This window comes from Caretta caretta, chromosome 7 (genome assembly GCF_965140235.1).
Source record: "Caretta caretta isolate rCarCar2 chromosome 7, rCarCar1.hap1, whole genome shotgun sequence".
In the NCBI taxonomy this organism is placed as follows: Eukaryota; Metazoa; Chordata; order Testudines; family Cheloniidae; genus Caretta; species Caretta caretta.
The window spans coordinates 57060607-57077723 of NC_134212.1; the positions used below are offsets into that span (position 1 = coordinate 57060607).

General features: G+C 44.9%; 1 protein-coding gene across 2 annotated transcripts in view; it reads left to right on the forward strand.

Moving 5' to 3' along the window:
- TLL2 (tolloid like 2) overlaps nt 1-17117 on the forward strand; it is a 190888-nt gene that overhangs the window by 45804 nt on the left and 127967 nt on the right. For both annotated transcript variants that reach the window (XM_048858800.2, XM_075130719.1), the window contains exon 2: nt 16052-16162. In XM_048858800.2, the coding sequence (XP_048714757.2) occupies nt 16052-16162 (111 nt within the window). The remainder of the gene's footprint in view (nt 1-16051; nt 16163-17117) is intronic.

The following is a 17117-nucleotide window of genomic DNA, read 5'->3' on the forward strand; positions in this document are numbered from 1 at the left end:
AAGCTTGGCTGTCACATGGATACTCGTTGCAGCATGTCCAAACACAGATTCTGCTCTTTAACAGATTTCCATGGGCAAGACTGAACGGAATTTAGCCCAGTTACTGTGTTTGTTCTGCGACTTGTCAGTGGATTTTCTCTTAGCAATAAGAAACCTGATTCCAATTTCCCCACCTGCTAAGGGCAGGAATGGGAACAGGGACACAGGTGTAAGGCTCTGTGGTGTCAGAGCTGGGAAGGGAGACACTAAGGAAGGAAACTGGAATCATGCTTGCTGGAAGTTCACCCCAATAAACATCGAATTGTTTGCACCTTTGGACTTCGGGTATTGTTGCGCTCTCTGTTCATGTGAGAAGGACCAGGGAAGTAAGTGGGTGAAGGAATAAGCCCCCTAACTTGGTTTACGCACACGCATGTACTGTTGGTTCTGTTAGTAGAAGATACTGAAGGTACAGAGGTAAGTCAGGTGACATTAGTGACCCGCTCACTGGAGGACAATGAGAAGGAGCAAGTGTCTTGATCTTCGTCTTCACCTTTTGTCATCAAAGAACACTCAGAAAAGCTGTTTGTAGTCTTCTTGTAGCAGCTTTCTCCCAGGTGACAAGGTGAGTGAGATACTATCTTTTATTGGATCAGCTTCTATTGCGGAGAGAGACAGGCTTTCGAGCCACACAGAGCTTACAGAGGAAACCTGCACAACGCCTACAGAAGACAAGCCTGGGAGGTTAAATTCATAACTTTGCTAGACATTAAAAATCATGGACTGAATAAAGATGCTGGATTTATGGTTTATTACAAGAATGTGTAACCCACTAACCTCCCCCACACAATAACTTGCAAAGGTGTGTTAATGGAGCACTTCACCTTGAATAGTCTCTTACAATATATGTTTACTTATGCTGAACAATCTGTTCCACCTTGTATTTAGCTGTGACACTGAGCACATTTCCAGATCTGAAGAAGAGCTCTGGGTAAACTTGTCTGTCACCAGCAGAAGTTGGTCCAATAAAAGATATTACCTCCCCCACCTTGTTATTCAGAAAAGCCAAACTTGAAGTGGTTGTCACTTGAGGCGTTGGATTACATTAGCATGGAACAAATGCCATGTAGTGCAGGGCCACAAATCAGGCAGCGCTGGGGGCAGGGGCAGGGAGGGAGGGAGGCTATAAACCAGGAAATCAATGTAATGTACTGGGTGTTTTTGCCGCAATATTATTCTTCCCTCAAATTGCTAAAGAAAAAATTAATTAAAATTATACCGAGCTGCAGAAGGGATGGAGGGTGCCCGATGGGGCTTGTGGGATGATTGTAAGTAATTGACAAATACATCCTTGGCTTGAATTGCCCAAACATGCTGTCTTCCGGTCTTAAAGGGCAGTCAAAGGGATGCAGTATTTCACGAGTCCCCGCATCCTCTCTCCCAGTGAGTAGAGTAGTGAATAAGGAGCTTTGGATGGAACATATCGTAAGATATGTGTGTGTGTGTTTGTATATATATACACACACAGATAAGTTGGAAGTTACCATACCGACTGTGAGAGGCTAATTAGTTAAAATGAGCTATTATCAGCAGGAGAAAAAAAAAACTTTTGTCGTGATAATCAAGATGGCCCATTTAGACAGTTGACAAGAAGGTGTGAGGATACTTAAGGAAATAGATTCAATATGTGTAATGACCCAGCCACTCCCAGTCGCTATTCAAACCCAAGTTAATGGTATCTAGTTTGCATATTAATTCAAGCTCAGCAGTTTCTCGTTGGAGTCTGTTTCTGAAGCTTTTCTGTTGCAAAATTGCCACTCTTAAATCTTTTACTTAGTGGCCACAGAGGTTGAAGTGTTCTCCTACTGGTTTTTGAATGTTATGATTCCTGATATCAGATTTGTGTCCATTTATTCTTTTGCATAGAGACTGTCTGGTTTGGCCAATGTACATGGCAGAGGGGCATTGCTGGCACATGATGGCATATATCACAGTGGTAGATGTGCAGGTGAACGAGCCCCTGATGGTGTGGCTAATTTGATTAGGTTGTATGATGGTGTCACTTGAATAAATATGTGGACACAGTTGGCATCAGGCTTTGTTGCAAGGATAGGTTCCTGGGTTAGTATTTTTGTTGTGTGGTGTGTGGTTGCGGGTAAGTATCTGCTTCAGGTTGGGGGGCTGTCTGTAAGCGAGGACTGGTCTGTCTCCCATGATCTGTGAGCGTGAGGGATAATTTTTCAGGGTAGGTTGTAAATCTTTGATGATGCGCTGGAGAGGTTTTAGTTGGGGGCTGAAGGTGACAGCTAGTGGTGTTCAGTTATTTTCTTTGTTGGGCCTGTCCTGTAGTAGGTAACTTCTGGGTATTCTTCTGGCTCTGTCAATCTGTTTCATCACTTCAGCAGGTGAGTACTGTAGTTGTAAGAATGCTTGATAGAGATCTTGTAAGTGTTTGTCTCTGTCTGAGGGGTTGGAGCAAATGCGGTTGTATTGTAGAGCTTGGCTGCAGACAATGGATCGTGTGGTGTGTCCTGGATGGAAGCTGGAGGCATGTAGGTAAGTATAGCGGTCAGTAAGTTTCCGGTATAGGATGGTGTTTATGTGACCATCGCTTATTAGCACAGTTGTGTCCAGGAAATGGACCGCTTGTGTGGATTGGTCTAGGCTGAGGTTGATGGTGGGATGGAAATTGTTGAAATCATGGTGGAATTCCTCAAGGGCTTTTTTTCCATGGGTGCAGATGATAAAGATGTCATCAATGTAGTGCAAGTAGAGTAGGGCCGTTAGGGGACGAGAGTTGAGGAAGCGTTATTCTAAGTCAGCCATAAAAATGTTGGCATACTGTGGGGCCATGCGGGTACCCATAGCAGTGCTGCTGATTTTAAGGTATACGTTGTCCCCAAATGTGAAATAGTTATGGGTGAGGACAAAGTCACAAAGTTCAGCCACCAGGTTTGCCATGACATTATCGGGGATACTGTTCCTGACGGATTATAGTCCATCTTTGTGTGGAATGTTGGTGTAGAGGGCTTCTACATCCATAGTGGTCAGGATGATGTTTTCAGGAAGATCACTGATGGATTGTAGTTTCCTCAGGAAGTCAGTGGTGTTTCGAAGATAGCTGGGAGTGCTGGTAGAATAGGGCCTGAGGAGAGAGTCCACATAGCCAGACAATCCTGCTGTCAGGGTGCCAATGCCTGAGATGATGGGGTGTCCAGGATTTCCAGGTTTATGGATCTTGGGAAGCAGACAGAATCTGACATCAGGAATCATAACATTCAAAAACCGGTAGGCAAACACTTCAGCCTACCATCCGATGAAGTGAGCTGTAGCTCACGAAAGCTTATGCTCAAATAAATTGGTTAGTCTCTAAGGTGCCACAAGTACTCCTTTTCTTTTTACTTCAGCCTCTGTGGCCACTCAGTAGAAGATTTAAGGGTGGCAATTTTGCAACAGAAAAGCTTCAGAAACAGACTCCAACGAGAAACTGCTGAGCTTGAATTAATATGCAAACTAGATACCATTAACTTGGGTTTGAATAGCGACTGGGAGTGGCTGGGTCATTACACATATTGAATCTATTTCCTTAAGTATCCTCACACCTTCTTGTCAACTGTCTAAATGGGCCATCTTGATTATCACGACAAAAGTTTTTTTTTTCTCCTGCTGATAATAGCTCATCTTAACTAATTAGCCTCTCACAGTTCGTATGGTAACTTCCAACTTCTCTGTATGTGTCTGTCTTATCTATCACTATATGTTCCATTCTACGCATCCGATGAAGTGGGCTGTAGCCCACGAAAGCTTATGCTCTAATAAATTTGTTAGTCTCTAAGGTTTCACAAGTACTCCTGTTCTTTTTATGGATACAGACTAACACAGCTGCTACTCTGAAACCGGAGTTTTGAATGTAAATCTCCAGCTTTCTTGGGGGAAAGGGCATTGTGAAGACTAAAGGGAGAGTTAGGAAGGGTATTGCCTCTTTGTCTAATAACAATCTGTATTTATTTATGGTGCATCTCATGTAGATGGTTCCCAAAGGCCTTTTATCTTTGATCTTCATCTGGCTTCCGTTCCCATCGTATCTGAGCACCTTACAGTCTTTAGCATCTGTCTCCTGGGAGGTAGGCCAGTGCTATTATCCTCATTGTACAGGTGCAGAGCTGTACCAGAATAGAACCCAGAACTTCTGAGTCCCAACCCAGTGCTCTAAGCCCTGGACTCTCATTTAACTTTCATAACGTCATGTTGTTCCTGAAGAAAGCTCCCTTGGCTTTTTGAGGTGAATTGGAGAGTAGCGGTGGGAGGCTGGACTGGGACGCAGGAAACTTTCATTTCCAGCTCTGCCGCTGACTTTCTGAGTGACCCTGGGCAAATCCCCTCAGTGTGCCTGTTTCCTTGTCTGTAAAATGGGGGGGTGGGTATGATGCTGACCTTGTTTGCAAAGCACTCTGAGATCTACTGATGAAAAAGCACTGTGTGGGAGCTAGGGAGCTATGGGCCCCAGAAGCTTGGTTTGCCTCGTAAGACCATTTCAAAGGCTGTGACTCACAAAAGGCATTTCAGAGCTGTGCACGTCCTGCCTGTTGTGGTGTGCAGGGTGTTGTGTAACCTTCTCTATCCACTTGGGACAGGACTGGAGCCTGCCTGGAGTTTCTCTCTGGGATTTAGTTCAAAAGAAAGGGAAACATGTAAATAGAAGTGCAGACCAAACTGACAGGTTGTGTCCAGTTTCTGTCTCTCTCCAGCCTCCCCACCTTTGGGTTTTGCCCTCAAAGTTCCATCTCTGGTTCTGTGTCAGTATGTTTGTGGCTGGCTTGGAATGGAGATTCACACCTGTCTCCTCCAAAAGCAGTTTTTCCAGCCTGCTAATTGGTTATTTATATTTAGACATAAATGCCTCACTATGCAGCTAGGAGTTTATGCACTGTGTCCGTATAATGGGAAATGGCTGGCTCCTGCCCAGCAGCCTCTGGGGATGCAACCCTGGAGGTTTTGTTTCTCTATTGAAATCAATAAGAAATGAATGAATATGCCTGAGATTGCAGGAACTAGAAGATCTACAGCAGGCTGAGGCTTTAGATTAATTGGCTGCAGCAGCCCTAGCCTGCATTGGTAATATGGGCGCAGTGGCAGTACGTGGCTTTCGTTTGCTGTGCCTTATTATAGTGATGGACGGTAGAGCCTGACTCTGATACACTGCAGAAAAGAACATTTTAAAGTCCCTGGATGCTAGGCCAACACTAAATGTTCCAAAGATCAAGTGTAGTTACCTAGGCCAGGAGGGGGACAAAGTAATGTGAGCTTAAAGCAAATTCTAGTCTTCACATTTCTTATTGTGGGTAGGTTAGAATAAGTGGTGATTTAGGTGGTTAAAGTATAATTTGTTTAACCATCACAAATCCTAAAGGGGGCACTTCTTCCAAGAAAGTTGGCTTTGAAGGAGGTTTTCAGGTCTTCCTGGAATCAGTCGACTTCTGTGTGGCATTTAACTGCATATAACCAAGACAGCAGGCTAGCCTCATATACAAACAGTTCCCCTGCACCTACAGACTTAGAGTGCCAGCTGCAAGACTTGTGGCCCCATGTAATACAACAGGTGAGACCTATAGTCAAGGTTGGGTGTTTGAAGGAGGATATTGTTGCCTGTGGACCCATTAAGTCAATACAATCAAACATAACTTCATTTTTTACAATCCTTTAAATGCAAACTGCTTCCCTAAATGCTAAGGGATAGCACATGGAGAGATGTGTATGAACAGAGGGATGAAGACTTTTTCAGTTTGATCCAGAGCCTGGGTTTTACCTTTCATCCATAAGATGCTGAGCTTTCCAAATCAACTTAAACTGTTGACTTAGGGTATGCCATGAAGATAGCGGTAGGGAGGGACCAATTTAAATAGACACTTTGGCATGTTGACGGTACCTTCATCACAAAGCCCTTTAAAACTCCCTGCATGCACTGCCGGCTTGATGAAGGCTGGCAATCAGCGCACTGTCTGACAGTGAAGGGGAAAGGACGTTTTGGCCAAGGAAGCCAGGTCAAAATCCTTGCTCTTATGAAAGACACCACTGGGCATTGAACGTTCACCCAGGGCAGAGGAGTTTTTAGTTCTGAAAAGTAAGTAAGTTTGCATCGACTTGGAAGAATGAAGCAGTGAGTTAACCCAGTTGCAATCTGAGCCTGTGATTAATGGGGTGAAGGATAGCTCAGTGGTTTGAACATTGGCTTGCTAAACCCAGGGTTGTGAGTTCAATCCTTGAGGGGATCTGGGGCAGAAATTGGGGATTGGCCCTGCTTTGAGCAGGGGGTTGGACTAGATGACCTCCTGAGGTCCCTTCCAACCCTGATATTCCATGATTCTATGATTGGACATTCAGTATTCCAAACCTGACGCTTAAACCATTGAGCCACGCCACTTCACTTAGGGCTTGTCTACACAATCTGCAAGCTGGGGTGCGAATCTAGCATATAGTAGCCTGTTGCAGACTAGCAGTCCCCGTATACCTGTCTGATGCTCACTGACTGTTAGAGCACCTTGATCTAGTCCTAGCTAATGAACTGTTAGCAGGCATGTGTCAGTAGGGTGCTCCTGGACGGTTACAACACAGCAAGCTAGTGTGGACTAGATTCACACCCTGGTTTGCTGCTGCCTAATTGTTTGAAGACAAGCTCTAAACTTTGAGCTGTCATACCACAGTGTGTGGACATACCACAGTAATGTTCTTTCTTACGAAGAAGCCACAGTGCAAGTGGTCAGTCATTGGAGTCCATAGGGGGAGTTGCTTTTCTGAGTACAATATGGGCTCTCTGCACTTTCTAAACCCTTCTAGACTTGCTCACCACACCCTGGAATGGATTATGTAGTTGACCGGACTGGAGTCACAACGATTCACAAGAATCCTTTCTTTTTCATGTCTGTAAAGACTAAGAGGCAGCAAGCAGCAGGAAAGTTCTGAATATTAAAAAGGCCTAGATCTTCTTTCTGCTAACCTAATGATGGCAGACAATATAATCCATGCCACTGAATAGCACCGTTCTCAGCTAAAATAACACAGCATTCAGCCAGGGGAGAGCATGTATTGTTCCTTAAAGCGGGTCATTGTATATCCTCAGATGCCTGATCGCAGCATTGGACAAATCCAGGCATGAGAGGCTCGTTCATTAACACATTGTCATCTTTCACAAAAGTGTTTTATCGAGTGCCAACTGGAATGAATGCTAATTCCGGCCTGATCCTGTGGTGTTAGGATAAATGGTTTCCCAGTAGGGGGCGTTGTAGTAGGATTATGTATAGGAATTTAGAGATCTCCACATTCGGAAGTGCATGATGAGAGAGCACAGTCTATGTGGAGAAGGAATAATGCCTGAATGTAGCATTCTCTTTGCTCCCTCTCTCTATGCTTGAGCACTGAACAGCCGTGCTGCGCACCCACCACGTCCAGTCGACTCAGAGGGAGTTGAGGAAGCTCAGCGTCTGGCCTTTTTGGTTCCAAAGTACTCATTTGGTGTCCTCCTTTTTCACCAGGTTTCTTGGGCCCTTTGCTTACTTATTTTTGGGCTTTATTCTTCCTGCCTGCACAGTGATTTCTTTTTGTTTGTTTTTTTTTTAACCAGGGGAATTTTTCAGCCCACTCATCCAAAATCATTGTCCTCTTATTCCTGAGTTGGTGGCGTTTGCACAGATCATCAGCAGAAATATCAGTTGGGTGCTTTGGTTCAGTGAGTGACCAACACACTCGTGACACATGGAGGCCCTTGGCAAAGGGCTGTCTTAGTTGCTAGTTTATTTTAAAAAATGCAAGAGGATTAGCGCTAGTGAAAGATAGTGACAGCCCTGAAAATTTTTGTCCTTTATGTGTCCATAGTATTAAGAGCTGTATAATGGAAGCCAATTGCTGTGCACCACACTAACTTGATTGGTCTGACATACTTATGAACAATGTTATATTATGTGCCAGTCGATGGCACTCTTTATATTGACCATGTACATACACCCACATAAGCAGGGTCCTCTTTTATATAAACCCCTGTAACACACACAGCAGGGGTAGTGTAGGCAATGGCATGGCAATCTTTGCTTGCACTGTTCTGCTCTGGGGCCACCACCTCTAGGAATGAGAGATGAGTTCAAAGTGTGTCTGTTTTTTTGCCATGTATGTGAAGTTTTAGGGGGGTTGTATTGGCGGTGCGCGTGACTGATTTTTAATTGACAGGTGCACAATATAGATCAGTGTGTATGGGGGGAAATTAATGCTGAAAAGTCCACTGCAATTAAATCCTGCTCTCACTATCTCCTTTAGACCTGTTTCTGCCAAAGAAATTGCACTGGAGTGTATATCAATAATAACCACCCAGTTCTTACGGCGCTTTCGTCACTAGCTCTCAAAGTGCTTGCGTATCGTTATCCCCATGTTACAGATAGGGACACTGATATGCCCAAGGTCACACAGCAGTTCAGTGGCAGAGCCAGGAATAGATTGCAGAGCCATTGTGATCACCTGGTCCGACCTCCTGTATAACACAGACCAACTCTTGAGTCCCACTCCGGTGCTCTATCGACTAAGACGCAATGTTTTGAATGAGGAGCCCGCTGCAGCTGTGAGGTGCTGAAACTATAGAGAGGCAGCATGCCCTGGTGCACACAGAACTGCCCTGGAACTTGAGACCTGGGTTCCGTTCCTGGCTCTGTCACTGATCTTCTCTGGAACGCAGGAATGGGCAATCCCTTCTTTTCCCTGTGCCTCTGGGACCCTCTCTAACTCGGTCATGTCTATTGGGATTGTAAGTTCTTGGGGCAGGAACTGTCTCCTACTCCGTGTTGGGACAATGCTAGTGCAATAGAGTCCTGATGTCAGCTGGGGTTATACACACTTCTGTAATGCAAATTAATAAAGCCCCAGTCTCAGTTGGGGCTTCTGTGTGTTACTGAAATACGTTAACAAGACGAGAGGTAGGTGAAATAGTTGTAGCTAATGATTTGCTTGGTGGATTTAGTGCTTTCTTTCAGTTCACGAATTATGTGGAAACAGACGTTGATCTTCGTCAGTTTGTTACTTTGAACCTGTATGGGTTTATTGGGTGGTTCCCAAAGCATGTCTGTCTGTGTGGCTCATAGTGTGTGAGACTGGTCACTTGAGTGACGTTTAGTGTGTTTGCTCCCGGATCGAATGACCGAAACGTCTGTAAACTGCAGGAAGGAAATGTGAGGAGACAACTACACTAGAGAGCTTATAGCGGCACAGCTGCATTGCTGTAAGCTCTCTAGTGTAGCTGCTCTGAGCTGACAGCAGAGAGCTCTCCCGTCGGCTTGCTTACTTCAGCCCCCGCGAGCGGCGGTAGCTATCTGGGCAGGAGGAAGAAGCTTTCCCACCAGCAGAGTGCTGTCCACACTGGCGCTTAAGTTGGCATGAGTTATATTGCTTGGAGGTGGCTAATTCACACTCCTGAGTGACATAACTTATGTCCACTTAAGCCTGGAGTGGGCAAACTTTTTGGCCCGAGGGCCACATCGGGGTTGCGAAACTGTATGGAGGGCCCCCTGAAACAGCCTGGCCCCTGCCCCCTATCCACCCCTCCCACTTCCCACCCCCTGACTGCCCCCCTCAGAACACCCGATCCATCCAACCCCCCCACCTGCTCCTTGTCCCCTAACTGCGCCCCAGGACCCCACCCCCTATCCAAGTCCCCCTGTCCCCTGACTGCTCTGACCCCTATCCACACCCCGCCCCCTGACAGGCCCCCAGGGACTCCCACGCCTATCCAACCACCTCCCTGTCCCCTGACTGCCCCCTGGAACCCTCTGACCCTTATCCCCACCCCCTTACCATGCTGCTCAGAGCAGCAGGAGCTCGCAGCTTGGCCCGAGCGGTGGGCCAGAGCACAGACGGTGCAACGAGCTGAGGCTGCGGGGGAGGGAGGATAGCAGGGGAGGGGCTACCGTCCCTGGCTGGGAGCTCAAGGGCCAGGCCTTAGTTTGCCCACCTCTGACTTAAGCTGTCATGTAGTCATGGTCTTTAAAGAGATTCCAAGACAGTTGTGCAAGCACTTCTACTTTTGCAAATAAAACCCCTGTAACTATGAAGCTGTATTTATTATGAAGTGTCTGAATCTGACCTGTTTTTCTTTTTTTCCAGTTGTCGTTGGTGGTTTGCTTCATTGTTTTCTTGGTTTTTTCCCATTTTTTTTTGTTTTGTTTTTTGTTGAAACTTTCAGACTTTATCAAAATGTTTCCGCTACCAAAAACTTGTTTCTAGGTAAATGAGCGATTATGTTAATAGTTTGGGGGGAGGAGGGGGAATGATTTTTTTTTTTAAATATGAGGTACAATTCTTCACAAAAAAAGAAAAAAAAATAGCTGTTGAAAATTTGTTGAGGAAAACTCATAAAAATTCCAACCTGCACTACTTAAAAAGCAAACTTTCTCACTCAGAACAGTTGCAGAAGAAAAGACCAACAGGAAAAACAAAGGGCCAGAGAGGTATGTTCTGTTAACCAACAGGTGCTGGTTACTGATTGCAGGGGCAGAGGAAGTGGAATGACAAGCTAGAGAAGCTTCTTGTTCTGATGATGTAGCTTGGGATTGAAACTGGTTAAGAGCCATGCATGTTAGTTACTGTGAGTAAAGTACGGGATGTTAAGGAACTCACATACTTTGGATGTGAGTGAAACTTATAGGGAAACAGCTCTGCTTTTCCCTGAATAGGAGGATTTATTTTCATCTTCCATCAGTGCAGCATCGCTGCAGCCTATGCCAGCTGTGATACTGCTATTGAGTGCTGCGCACAATGAAGGTATGAATAAATGTGTAGAACATGTTCAGACCGAGACCTCTACCAAAAAGGAAACTGCTTGAAAAGCTGGGAAGAAAAAGCTTAACTATCTCATGTCACCTGGCTTAAATTGGCATCCACATGAATTGATTGCAGGTTAGAAGTTTTTTTTTTTTTTTTTAAACAAAAGCTAGTACATTGTTGCAATTAATGTTGTAGTCTGTACCTGTGTGTAATTTGGAGCCTGCTCTTGGCAAAAAGTCAGTTTGAGAGATGTGGGTTAATAAGCTTCTTTTAGTCTGCTGTTTTGCTCTCTGAATTTCTTGGGAAATCTTCCTGTTAAATTTAAAGCAGGAATTTTTGGGTGCTTTTGAGATGCTTCATACAACTCATGTGCTGACAGGTTTGGAACTTGTTGTAACCTCTTAGAAAAAAGGACCTGGCCTTTACTCAGGGACAGCTCCCTGCAAATGCCTGAACAAACAGAAGAGCGACTGGAAATAAATGTAGGAGCAATTCTGCTTTTGTCGCAGGCCATCTTTCAGAATCATGCACGACTTCAGAGCAAAACAAATTCCTTCGCTGGGGCTGGAGGAACTTCCTGCCTGGGGATATAGAATAACATGGAAAATGCAACAGCGGTGTTATGTAAATCCATGGCCTGGCCTCATCTTGAATCTCGTGATTGGTGCTGATTGCCTCCTCTAAGAGACAAAATAACACACAGCAGAAATAGGAAAGTTCTTGAGAAAGAGATGATGAAAATAATTGGAGCCAATAGCGGCCTCTGTATGTTTTGTGAAATTAGGGGGGAAGATAGGGTTGTTTGGTTGGAAAAGAGGGTGGAAATAGAGTAGAGGTGAATAAAATTGTGGTTCAGTGGATTGGGATTGGGAGTCAGAGGGCCTGGGTTCTGTTCTTGACACTAACCCTGCTATGTGACTTTGGGCAAGACCTTAACCTCAGTTTCCCCATCTGTAAAATGGGGATGATACTTGTGTCTTTTGAGCTGTATGGATGAAAAGTGCCCATGTAAAGGGGGGGGTATTAAAATAAAGAGTGGAGTGGACTGGGCTCCCCAGGAGCTCCTATAAACAAAGAATGAGGGCACTTACTGTAATTAAAAGGCAATTTCAAGTAGATAAAAGAAAATTGTTTGGGGTTTTGAAGTAGTGCAGCAGAGTAAATTGAAACAAACAAATACTAAGAATAGCTAAGGAGAGGAGACCTGGAGCACAAGGAATGTCTTTTTTGTGGCATAAGAACTCCCCTGTGGAACTCTCTAATGCAGGATGTTGGACTGTTCCAAGTGATTTAGTGACACTCCAAAAAAGATGAACAATTTATATGAATCACAGTTTCTGCCAGTACAGTATCTAAGACACATGTTGCAAAGGCTAGACATCTTGCTTTCTTCATTTGTGCTTGGTAGAGACCCCAGCTGAGAGTGAGGCTGTTTCACTGTGGTAGGTGCTGTACAAACATAGATCCTGACAGTCGTTATTGGGAGGAGCTTACAATGTAAACAGACAAGACAGAATTATTGGCGCCATTATGCAGATGAGGAATTAAGGTGCCTGGATTAAAATGACTTGCCTGAGGTCACACTAGAAGTCTGTGGTAGAGCTGGGAATTGAACCCAGGTCTCCCCAGTTCTTGTCTAGAGGTTTGGCTACAAGCCCGTCCTTCATCCACTTACTCTTTTGTGGAATAAGCTAGTTACCAGTTGGGGACAGGAAAGGCCTTAGTTAGGGATTGGGGCCCCTCCCCCAGAGATCTGACCATCTAAGTAGAATAGCTGTATTTTGTAGTTGTTGACTTTCTGTGAAGCATGCATTGTTCTTTACTGTTGGAAAGAGGAGGTACCTGATGGGATGGGCCGTTGATCTGTCCCAGGATGGCAGGACTGCAAGAGGATGGATTGCTGAGCTGCATTGCGTGGATCAATCTGGGAGTACTGGGGTGTGCTGTGCCGAAAGCTCGTGTGGCCAGTGCTTTGATGATGCTGGGCTCCAGCCCTTCATCCTGAGGATGGACAGTCACTGTGTTCATAATGTCCGACTTTGTGGGCTGATCTATGTTATGAGGAGAAACTTCAAAGTTTTCTGTAAGTTCCAGCTAGCTCTGCTTGTTGGCCTTGCAAAGCAGCAAAGCTTGCTTGACTGGCTGTGATTTGACACTGTTCTAGCTGGTTACACATTATTTATGCTGTGTTAGGCATTGGGTTGTATTTACTTAGCGTGTCATCTCTTTGGGACGGAGGTTGTCTTTTTGTTCTGTGTTTGTACAGCACCTAGCACCAGGGGTCGTGGGCCATGACTGGCATTCCTAGGTACCACTGAAACACAAATAATAATGACTAGCAAATGATGTAGATGAGATTCTGTTGCTTGTGACCTGTTTGATTGAGTTTGTGGTATGTAGCTTACAAAGGAAAGGAGCAGAGGCGAAAATGGGTTTTTTTGAAACACTCACTGAAATTTTGGTTTCCTTAACTTGATTTCTCAACTAATTACACTGTCATTTTGTTTGGAAACAAAAATGTGTCCTCACGTTTTTTTGGTTCCTCCCCCCGTCCCACACCTTGGTCTCTTCCCCTTTTTTCCATTGGAAAAAGGGCCAGGAGAGGGCCAACCCCCTGACAACTTTCATATTGAATCATTTATTCAGAAATGAAAAATTCCAGGAAAATTTTTGAATGAAACAAACAAACAAAAAAGTGTGAGAAACCTGTGGAAAATATTTACATTCTCTCTAGTGCTGGCTGAAAAATGTCTCGTTATCACAGTATTACAGTGCGGGAGGGCGGGACCTGGGAGACAGGTGAAGGAACTCACACAGCGAATCTGTGGCCGAGTCAGGAAATGCTTGGCAGCTCCACAGGGTGGAGTCTGAGTTGATTTTGGCCGAGGGAAGGGGGCAAACTGGGATGCTGTGTCTGGCGGTTCGTGATAACGGGGAGAGAAAGATCATCTCTTTTGGGGATAGCTTTTGGTCTCCTCAGCTTACAGGGCAGCTGGTGTAGAGGCCAACTACCACCCATAGTGCAGTTAAAGTTCCCTTTGATTAAGAGGGGAGGGTTAGCTTAATGGTCTAATCACCAGCGGTCAACTTCTGTTTGTCTTACAAGTATAGTCCCATTGACATCAGTGAGAGCAGGAGTTGGTCCTAGACTCAGTGCAGTCACAGGTTCAAATCTAAACAGGGGACAACACATCCTCTTCTCCTTCTCAAGCAACTGAGCTCCACTCAACATAGGGGGTTGGGGTGTCTCATTTGAGTCTCTAAAAGCCACAGTCCTCTCTGCTCTGTGGGACTTTCCTATAAGAAGGAGGTTTGGACAGAATGGCTTCTCCTCCCGCTGATGTGCCCTGAAAAGTTTTCGGTTGCTGCCCTCTGCCCCAGAAGTAGCTGTGTGCAAGTTTAAGGGCTTTTGGATGGAAGGGGCTATACAGATGTGAACTGCTCCTGTTTGTTAATCAAGTAAAGTCAGTCACTCATTTCTGTGTCCCGTTGCATAATTTCTGTCCTTTTGTTCCTTGGCTATTCTGATGTCTCAGGAAATTCGCTTTATTTTCAGCTGTGTGGCTTTTTTCCCTGCCAATTACATTTTAAAGGGAGATTTTAAAATATAAAAATTGTATTTGGGGGGAAATCCCTTACCCAAGTTAACATCATATATTTAAAAAACTAAACTTTTTTTCTATATATCTTTTCACTCATTCTAATGTTGGGGTCCTTTTTGATTTCATGTGGTCTTGGCAACAAAGCTGGAGTGGTCAGTGAAGCATGATGTCCTCTGGGCCATAGGCACTGACTTCTCCTCTTTTCCGTGGGTGCTCAACCCCTTGCTCTGCCCCTGGCCCCACCCCCACTCCACCCCTTTCATGAGGCCCCGCCTCTTCCTACCCCTTCCCCGCCCCATTCCAACCCCTTCCCCCAAGTCCCCACCCCCTCCCTGCCCCTATTCCATCTCCTTCCCCAAATCCCTGCCCCAGCCCCACCTCTTCCCAACCTCCTCCCCTGAGTGCACCACATTCCCGCTCCTCCTCCGCCCCGCCCCCCGAGTGTGAAAACAGCTGTTTGGCGACAGCTGGGCAGGAAGTGCTGGGAGGTAGGCGGAGGAGCACGGACATGGCGCCTGGGGAGGAGGATGTGGGGCAGGAGGGGAGGGGAGCTTGGCTGTTGGTGGGTGCAGAGCACCCACCAACTTTTCCCCATGGGTGCTCCAGTGCCTATGCTCTGGACACTAGCACAGTTTGGTTGTTTGTGTTTTCCATGCTGCAGGGAACCTTTTTCAATGATGCAAACACTTGCATTAAATTGACGGTGGTGGGGCGGGGGAGAATCAAGCCTTTCTAGTGACAGCAAGTCAAGTTCACCCCTTGTATAACTTCTTGACTTTAGTGGAATTACAGCTGGGATGAATTTGCCTCATTATTTTCTTATTTAACCTTTTGTTTTATCATTAACATACACAAACTTTCCATGCAAGTACTAACAAATCTTATTCAAAACCTGTGTTCTCTTTAAAAAAGCCATTTGTGTTTGATCAACCTCCTCTCATTATCTGTGTGTTTCTTTGGTTGAAATTCCAAAAATGGTAACTGTACATCACAAAGTCATCTTGATTCTAATCTGGCTGTTATTTTTTCCATGGAAAGGATTTCATAGGCTTTATTTCTCCATGTCACAAACGTTGAGGGATCTGTCCTGTTTTATTATTTTTATGGCACCTGTCTTAAACTCCAGGCTTTTAACAAAATTAAAACTCTCTAGAAATTGCAAGCTGGACCCAATTACAAAACTCCCCCTACAAAACTCCACTTTACAGTATCTGGTGCAAGTTGTTAACACACAGTTCAAATCTAAATCTGAGCTGCAAACTGGCTGACATTTTCCCTTTTTAGCTGGGGGAAATGCCGGTTAATTGCCCCAGTTGTAGAGTGAGATGCGGATAAAGGGCGAATTGTACCACTTAAGCCCCTGGTTTGGAGCCAGCAATAAAACAAAGGAGGGCATGAGGAATCCTAGCTATTCAATTCCTTTGACTCCATTCTGGTTATTCAGCAAAAGTGGCTTAATTTAAACATTGTATCTGGCCTCCATTAGTCTGACGGTTCCAGCCTCATTTGAAAAGCTAGTGTCATTTATGACCTTTTCCCAGTCCCTACCATCTTTCAGTCCGCAGGGGTAATTCTGGTTGCAATGTGGACCATATACAGTCCTTTATAGGACTGACAATTGTCTTCCAAAACAGAGTTGAACTAACTGTAATTTATTTTGCCTTTGTCTCCAGCTGCCTTCTGGGGAGATATTGCTTTAGATGAAGAGGACTTGAAGCTGTTTCAGATAGACAGAACTATTGATTTAACAAAGCATTTGAATGAGAATACAAGACACACTACAGGTAAGTGCAGTTAATATGAGAGACAATGCCTTATTTACATAGGCTTTATTGCAAGAGTAGATCTGAAGAAGCAGCCCCTCAATCTCATTTGCTAAGGATGGGCATGATCCTGCAGCCGTTGAAATGCATGGGCAGTTTTGCTGCTTATTCCAATCAGAGGAGGATTGGACTCTGCACCATTATGAAAGCTCAGTCAAGAAAGACTGAGCTCAGCTTTTGCACTTAAACCGAGATTCAGCTTCTTTGTCATGTATGAAAACTAGAATATCCTCCCCAAATTTACAGCCCTTACTTGTTGAGTATAGAATTAATATTCCACAACACTTACAAGTAGATCTGTTAATTAGTTTGAACTCAGTCATTTATAAAAATGGATAGTTTGAGATTTAGCTCTCACTGTCACTTTTTTGTCCTCATCAATCTTAATCGGATAATGTAGCTTCTTCACACTTTCTGTATAGTTAAATCATTGAAGTCTCATGTGCAGAGGCTCCCTCGAAGTTTGGTTGTAATTCAATTCAGTTAACAATTGATGTTGATGTTTAACGCCAGTGCTCCTGGGTGGGTTGTCAGCAATGGGGATCGAACCTAAGACCTCTGGATCCTAATACATGAGCCTCCATTGCCTGAGCTAAAAATCCCTGCTCACTTAGCTAACTTTGTAGCAGCTTGTAACCTTTAGGCAGCCTAGCCAGCACTAAAGGGGGGGAGATTGCCACACCGAGTGGTCATGGCTTATATTATGATTTTCTATAAGACAACAGACAGGGCCACATCACTTGAATAGCTTACATGGGTCAGAATGAGCTCAACCAGTCATCACTACAGCTAATGCGTATGTCACGATACTGCTGGCAGGAATGAGTGAGCGGCATGAGACTGGACTCATGCCAAGAATTCTCATTGGTAGGTGTCTTGACCCCAACTCTCATTGGTCCTTACAGGTTCTGTGGCC